General features: G+C 47.5%; 1 protein-coding gene across 1 annotated transcript; it reads left to right on the forward strand.

The window, feature by feature from the left end:
- Positions 1-45: 45 nt before the first annotated feature.
- BOD1 (biorientation of chromosomes in cell division 1) lies at positions 46-7,454 on the forward strand. The gene is made up of 4 exons (XM_030327462.1): positions 46-518; positions 4,199-4,323; positions 5,472-5,668; positions 6,687-7,454. Exons 1-3 carry the CDS (start codon positions 285-287, stop codon positions 5,665-5,667), a joined length of 555 nt encoding a protein of 184 aa, XP_030183322.1. The 5' UTR covers positions 46-284; the 3' UTR covers position 5,668; positions 6,687-7,454.
- The last annotated feature ends 523 nt before the right edge of the window (positions 7,455-7,977 follow it).

Raw genomic sequence — 7,977 nt, forward strand, 5'->3', positions numbered from 1 at the left:
CCCGTCCCACAATGCAAAGGCCAGTGGTGACGTCATCGGCAGAGCGCCCGGGATGGAGCGGGTCGTTTCTCCCGCTTCTACCACCACCTCCGCTGCCTCAGAGCCGGCTCCCCCCGCCGCCGCCGCCCTCTCCCTCCTCTCCTCTTCCTGTCCACCCGCCGCCTCCCCTTTGTCCTCCCCCTCCGCCGCCTCCTTCTTGGGCGCTTCTGCCGCCTCTACACGACTCAGGCCCTCCGTCCCTGAGAAGTTGTGTTCGGTCTCCTCTGTGGGCCCCGGGCGCAGCCATGGCAGACGGCGGCGGCGGCGGCACGGGCTCGGTGGGCGGCGGCGGAGCGGGCCAGGCCTCGGCGGGGGCAGCGACAGGGGCGGCGGGGGCAGGTGGGAGCGGCGGCCCCATCAACCCCGCCTCACTGCCTCCCGGGGACCCGCAGCTCATCGCACTCATCGTGGAGCAGCTCAAGAGCCGGGGCTTGTTTGACAGCTTCCGCCGGGACTGCCTGGCCGACGTGGACACCAAGGTAGCCGAGGCCGCCTGGCCGACGGGGTCGGGCTGGGCGTGAGGATGGCAAGCTTGCAGCTTGGCTTTTCTAACAAAAGGTATTTTTAAAAATCTCAGCAGTGAGGCACTAGACCGCTTGGGGCAGCACAGGAGGCTTTCTGAGTGGTACACACGTGGGTTGGGCTCCCAGCCCCATCGCCCTCAGCTGTGTGCAGTCCGGTTGTTTCTCCGGACTTGGGGATTCGGTTCTGGTTTCAGAGCCTAGATCCGATCTTTCCCAAGGTGAGACTTCTTTGAGCCCCTCAGTAACAAACCTCTGTGTGTTAATGTTGGAGAAAGCCAGGTGAGTAAGCAAGAACGGTTTGAATGCACAGTCACCAGAACGCTGTAGCTATTTGTTTCTTCCTTCTCTCCAGCTCAGCAATTTGCAGGCTTGGATTAGGTACGTTGGTGCAGAACTGGCATCCTTGTGGTGGACTGAAGGGGATTTGGTGCCTTTTTTAGATCCTAATGCCATCGGTCAACCTAGTAAAATGCTATTACATGTTATTTGCCAAAGTCGTGGGGATTCAGTGAAGTCACGTGGGTTGTGTCAGACGTATAGTAGGTGCTGGAATGTTCGTTTTCTCCCTTTTCAGAAGCTTCTCTAACAAGACCATGGTGGTAGGTTTAGGAGGCTCTGTTACTGGACAGCTCCTCGAAGGAAGTGATTTCTCTTTGAGAAAACCTGCCTACCTAACTAACAGGAAGATTGTGAACTTAAAGTTACAACTTAAAGATAGGGAAAGACACAGTCCATTTATTCATTGAACGTTTATTGGCCTACAGCATGGTAGGCTGTGTGGGTATAGGAACAAGTCAGTCACCACCAGTCCTCAAAGCTTGTACCCCAGGGTAGAAAACTGACCCGTAGACCAGATAATATAGAGAGTAAGTGGTGTTAGAAGCGCTTAATATTTAGTGCTTAATTTTACTTATTTAAAGGTCTCAGATAATACCAGTTAAGCTTTTACCTTTCCCAGGACCCTGGGTGTTCTCCCATCACAGGTTCTCCACTCACATTTCCTATGTTCTGTTAGGTTTTGTGTGGCTAAGTCAATGTAATATGCAAGTTATTTAAAAGAAAAAAAAGAGAAAGAAAGAGGGACACCCGGGTGGCTCAGTTGGTAAAGTGTCCAACTCTTGATCTCGGCTCAGGTCTCTTGATCTCAGAGTTCATGGATCCAGCCCTAAGTCTGGCTCTGTGCTGAAGGCACGGAGCCTTCTTGGGACTCTCTCTCCTCTCTGTCCACCTACCCCCATGCACGAGCGTGCTCTGTCTCCCCCCACCTCTCTCTCTCCCTCTCTCTCTCTCCCCCCCCTTCCCCCCCCTCTCTCTCCCCCCTCTCTCCCCCCCTCCTTTCTCTCCCTCTCTCTCTCCTTTCTCTCTCTCTCTCTCCTCTCTCTCTCTCTCTCTCTCTCTCTCTCTCATCCTCTCTCTCTCTCTCTCCTCTCTCTCTCTCCTTTCTCTCTCTCTCTCCCTCTCTCTGGAAAAAAGAAAATAAGAGTATTACAAAGCTGTTGGGGAAGGAGAGTTGGAGCCTTTCCCACCAACACCTTAGATGCTCCTTCTGGTAGTTATAGGGTGGTTTTAATTCTGGAAGATAGCGTGTTTTTAGGCACCTGTTGAGTCCTCTGTTGCTTTAGCCCCAAGGTTCTCAGTGTGGCCGGTGGATCAGCTGCATCAACGTCACCTGAGAACTTGTTAGAAACGTATATCCTTAGGCCCCTTCCCAGACTGCTGAAATATTCAGGAGTATACTGATGATTACTTTGTCGTGCACCAAAATATAAATAAACAGAATTGATACGGGAGTCAGTCAAGCTAGGGGCAGATTAATACAATAAAATGTAATGGCAGGCGCATTCTTTCCTTTCGCTTCAAGAACTGAAGGGATTATTCTGTAGTGTCAAGATCTGTTCAGGTTTGGTGGTGACGTTTGCTGTCCTTTGTCTTTTTTTCAATACACAGTAATTGTCATTTCAAACCAGGTGAGTTATTTTGAATAGTAGAAAGTGAAACAGGATGCGTAGTTCAAGTTTCTAGTTCCTTTAAGCAAAGAGGTGAATCTGTTGACCCAAGAAAGGACCCAAGGCGCAAACTGCCAGAAGAGTAGGGATGCATTTGGAACCAGGGATGCTCCACGAGGGCCTTCGTCTCTGCTCTTTATAACTGTTTTACTGTCACCGTAGAGCAGAGTCATCCATTTGGCTGCTAGTATTTTGATTACATCTTATGTCTTCTTCCTCTAGAAAGGGATTCTCAATTCCTATTCAAAGAAATTGCAGGAAACATCAGCATTGTCTTAGCATGGGTCAGGCACCACCCTTGGGCCAGGAGAACGTGGCACCCTCTGCCCGACCCTCGTGAGGAGAGGAAGAAGGAGTAGATAGTACATGGGTGTTTGGGAGTCCACGAGTAGGCTGAAGCCTACTCATTCTTTTGTCGATTTCACTTACCCGACTGCTAGCAAACTTTGGATACAGTAACACTGCATAATAAACCAAATCACAGTGATTTGTGACAGGCATTCATTCTTATGTTGATAGGGCTGCAGGTCAGCTAAAGTTCAGCTCATCCAAGTAGTCTTCAGCTGGGCTTCGGTTTAGCTCGGCGACACATGAACTCATCTTAGATCCCAGGACATGCCCTCATAGAGGGTCACCAGAGCACAAGAACCAAGCCAGACACAACCACATTTCAGGTCACTTGTCCCTAGCACTCCAATGACCAGACCGTATGACATGGCCAAAACTCAGCATCATTGGGGTAGGTAAGCATCCTCTGCCCATGGCAGAAGGGGACAGCGGTGATACTAAACAGCAATGCACACTGTATCTATCATACCTGGTTTAAAGAAGAGTAGCTGAGCATACCAGAAGGTCTCAGAGGCTGAGAACATATGTTCTTTGTGTTCACCAAGTTCCTTCTCATTTTGTTCTGACCCTCGCTGTGTCGAGAACATTTAAGACCAGTAAGTGTCTCAAGCTCCATGTTCGGACCTCAGCCATGCTTCCCTTCAGCCTTTCCCAGTGTTCCATAGGCTCTGACTTGCGTCTGCATTCTCTCATTGTGCTGAGGTTTTGGTGACCCTTCATTTTATGCAGAGGGCTTTCCTGACCCCTTCATTGTTGCTAAGGATACTCTGCGAGGTAAGCAGGGCGGCAGCTTTTCAGTTTTACAAATGGAAATAACTGAGACTGAAAGATTGGTGACTTGTTGAAAGTCAGACAGCTAGTTAGTGACGGTGCCAGGCTGGAACTCGGTTCCTTTGATTCAGAAACAGACTGGGTCTGCCCTTGGCTTGTGCCACATTTTAGCTAAGTGGGCAAGCTGTTTACTTTTTCTAAGTGTAAGTTTCTAATCTCTAAAATGGGGGCAGGAGAGAGCTAATAAAATCTCCCTGTACAGTTACTTGAAAAGTAAATGGGATGATAAAGCATCTGGCCTTGTGCCTGGCCACCATAAAGTAAGCGCTTGTGTCGGGCATTAATTCCCACTCTACTGTGCTGCACGGTGATCTTCATAGTCACAGTAGAAGTGTCTTCAAGGACTTGAAAATTCTACGTTTCTGTGGAAAGCAGTATTCTTGAGTGACTGATTTCTAAAACTTTGGTGCATATAACTTCTTACCTTGCGTCTTCTTTTTAATGTTTTAGCCAGCTTACCAAAACCTGAGGCAGAAAGTGGATAATTTTGTGTCAACACATCTGGACAAGCAGGAATGGAATCCTACAATGAACAAAAACCAGTTGCGAAATGGTCTGAGGCAGAGTGTGGTTCAGTAAGTAACTAGAATTAGGAGTGAAAAGGCAGTAATCACCAGTATGATACACAGGAAAGCGGAAAGCTGATGCGAGTCATTTTTTTGGTCAAGGTGCATGGCACTTTCCAGCAAACCCCACACACGAGTCCAACAGTCCTCCCTTTTATTCAAGTTCAAATGAGCAAAGCACTCAACTGACATTCTTGCTAGTTTATCCAACCTCCATAGGCCTCCTGTGTAAACTTTCCTGGGTGCTCTGAAATATATTCCAGGTTGCAGAACATATTCGCTGCTGCTCAGAGTTTTCAGTGTAGTTGGCACATACATGGGAGTTTTACACCAAGGATCGGCATTCGGATCTTGGGCAGGAGGAGCTGGATCTTTGGTCTCCCAAGTGAAGGGGAGTTCTACAAAGTCTTTGAGTCCACATGGCTCCTCTAAAGTGTGATGGCAGCTTTTAGGAAGGCGTAGAGTCCTATTAAAGCGTGTCCTTCAAACAAACTGAACTTCAGTTAATAAAGCGCTACTGCTAGGTCATCCAAGTGACTTCGTAGTGTCACTGGGCATAAAAGTGGAGGTGGGTCCTGGAATCTGGTGTCCTAAGATAAGCTTCTTCTAATCTCCTCCCCTTTTCTTGTTCTTAATACTAACACTTGTGTTCAGGTCTTCGTCTACTGAACTCTCCTGGAATATCTAAAAGCTTATGAAGCCCACCTCTTTAGAAACAGCAGGAAATTATGCTGAGTGAGAAAAGCCAGTAACAAACAGATGCATGGTGCCGATTCCACATATGTAACTCTGATAAATGAACAATTACAGTGATGGACAGGAGATCAGTAGTTGCCAAGGGCTTGGGGGTGGACGGGGAGGAGGTGAGTGTGACTTGCAGGGGCTAGCTGGCACAGGGGGTGCTGTGGTGGCGTAGGTAAGAGCTTCGTTGTGGTGGCTCCCTGAAGCTACTCATGTGGCTAAAATGGCACAGAGCTACCTGTGCAGGGTACAGCCACACCTGTGAAATCTGAATAAGGTCGTATTGTCTTCGTGTCATTTTCCCAGTTTTGATATCGTACTACAGGTACAGGTCAGGTACGCACGGTGCAAACACGAGGGGAGGCTGGGGAAAGGGCGCGTGGACCTTCAGAGAATGATCTCTTTGTCTCCGCAAGGTCAGGGATGTTGGAAGCTGGAGTGGACAGAATCATTTCTCAAGTGGTGGATCCCAAACTAAACCACATCTTCAGACCACAGATAGAAAGAGCAATTCATGAGTTCCTGGCGGCCAAGAAAAAAGAAGCTGTGCCAGCGCCCCCTCCAGAGCCTGAGAGCCAGGACCCCCCAGCTCCATCCCAGGATGCTTCCTAAGGTCCGGTATCCTGTCTTTTGTCCAGGAGCCTTCATCTCTGGCTTATAAATATATAAAATGGATAGAAAAGGGGTAAGCCACCATTGGGGATCATCTTCTTTATACCTTCAGAAAAGCATTTAGTGCAGATAGACTTCCGCTGCTGTTTAGGAGTCGTTTGTTACTGAGAACGAATTAGTAGTGTCCTCTTGTGTTAGCGAGTATGAAGTTGTGTGCCACCAGAGCTAAACATGTAGGCTGTGAATAGATACTTCAGTAGAAACCAACCGGGATGATTGTTGTGCACAAGAGAAATTCAAATGAAAGTCCTGTTTTTCTGAAAATGAAAATGGACCTCGCTCCTAATCGCTTCTCGGCCTTTTGGCTAAGATCATGTGTAAATGAGTAATGGACATGAGTTAAACTTGGGTTTGCAATTTGAATATACAATCGAACAATGCGTTCTAAAATGGCATCCTAAATGGTGCACACAGTCCGCTTTTAGCCCTGCTGGATTTCCTTGTATTTAGAGATTTGAGTTTACCACTATCCGTTACCATGGGACACTTCTGTTATGCATACCTCTTTTTATTACACTTGGGATTTACTTTAATCTTAAAAGTCAGCTGTAGATGCACAAAACAATGCTTTTTACAGGCTTTGAGCCATTAGTGAATATGAGCAGTGATAGCAAGTAAGTAGCGGATCCTCACTTAGCCGTTGTTAGTTACCATTGGGGTGTGCCCTTTACCCTCATTCCACTTTGGTGTGCTCTTTTCAAGGTTCATGAAGATGTCTGTCATTTTTGATAGGAAAGCATCAGTGAGTGAACAAAGCAAGAGCGGGACGCTCGTGTAGGGCACTGACTCAAGAAGGGGAGGTTGTCTATTTGTGCCAGTATTGGGAGAACACCTCAATTCCGTTACGGAATGCAAAACATTCATTTCCAGTCTTCCTAGTTTAATTGTAAATTTCTTTAGGAACATAAATGTAGTCTCTCATCAAGAGGCATTTTGATCCGATTCTCTTTTCTTTTTAGAGTATGTCTGACGCTTTTTGGAAGCTCCATTAAATTAACTGTGAAGAAATGGATTCGGTTACTTAAGAGTACACCTTCAGAATGAAGACAGGCCGAGGTCGTCACTGATTTCAGCATTCAGCCTGGACTGTGGGGTAGCATGCAGATTGAACAGGCAGTAGCAAAGTTGACCTTGTGTGCCCCCTCATTGTGCTGCCATCCGGTCAGCCTGTCGAAGGGGATGGCATCCAGAAGACACTACAGAGTTATAAAGAAACACTACGTCAGCCTGGGGTTGTCCTGAAACAAACCTTTATACTTGAACTTGGAGACTGCGTGTGGATTTTAGGGTTTGTGTTTGGGATCCTAGAGGGGCTGGAGCTACAGAGAATGAAGATAACCAGTCCCAAAATGCAATTTCAAAGAATGACAGTAAAGGTTAGCATGGAGTGGGTGTTAGACAGTGCTTATTTGTCAACTAGAACATGTAAGCATTAGCATCAAATAGCTCTAAAGTTGTCGTGACCCTCTTGTACATGAATCTTGTAGCTTCGGTTTCCTTTCCTCATAAGAGGTGACAAAACATGGGACCCTAGAATGTGTGAGGAAGTACGGATATCCGGTAAAAGGAAAAACATTTGCAGGCTCTCTGTCCAGGGCTTTTTCCTATCCTGCAAAAGCTAGTGAGTCTTGGGTGTGTTTATTTTATTCTCATGTTTATGTTTTTTAGAAAAGTTGAATGATCAATGAATGGCTTAAGTTTTGTAATAAAATCATTTGATACTCTTACTCCAAAGCCTCAACTGAATGGTAGCCTCCAGGCCTGTGAAGGACAACCTTTGGCCTCTGTTGCATGCTGTGCGCATGCCCACACATGATTAGTCTGGTGGTGGAGGGGGTGGGGGGGGAAGATTGGTGAACGTAACTTAGAGCTGCCCACCCCCTGAAGCTAGTAGGTAACACTAGACGTGGGCAGACAGTCCCTCTCCTCCCCTGGACCATTACTGAGGCCTGTCGTCAGGTGAGGGCAGAACGTTCTGTCCATGTTCCTCTAACCTGCGTTTGCAGCAGCAGCAGCAGCATCCGGGGATCTTGGAAAGATTGCACATTCTGACCCGGAAGTCCTGGGGTGGGGCCTGTGCCTGTTTCTCACGTTCTAGGTGATGCTCGTGCTGCTGGCCCTTGGCAAACACTTGGTACTGCAAGCCTTGAATAATATCCAAGAAAACTTGAGAGTCGTGGTTCTATCACTGGTTAGTGTCCATCTAGTAAACTTTAAAGCCCTTAGCTGGTTCCCTGTTAAAAATGAACC

The sequence above is a fragment of the Lynx canadensis genome, chromosome A1 (genome assembly GCF_007474595.2).
Source record: "Lynx canadensis isolate LIC74 chromosome A1, mLynCan4.pri.v2, whole genome shotgun sequence".
In the NCBI taxonomy this organism is placed as follows: Eukaryota; Metazoa; Chordata; class Mammalia; order Carnivora; family Felidae; genus Lynx; species Lynx canadensis.

Bases quoted from the DNA above. Each gene is read 5' to 3' on its own strand.
- BOD1 (XM_030327462.1), top strand. From the start codon at position 285: ATGGCAGACGGCGGCGGCGGCGGCACGGGCTCGGTGGGCGGCGGCGGA. The intron at 519-4,198 runs GTAGCCGAGGCC...TTAATGTTTTAG, and splicing joins TGGCCGACGTGGACACCAAG to CCAGCTTACCAAAACCTGAG. The intron at 4,324-5,471 runs GTAAGTAACTAG...TGTCTCCGCAAG, and splicing joins CTGAGGCAGAGTGTGGTTCA to GTCAGGGATGTTGGAAGCTG.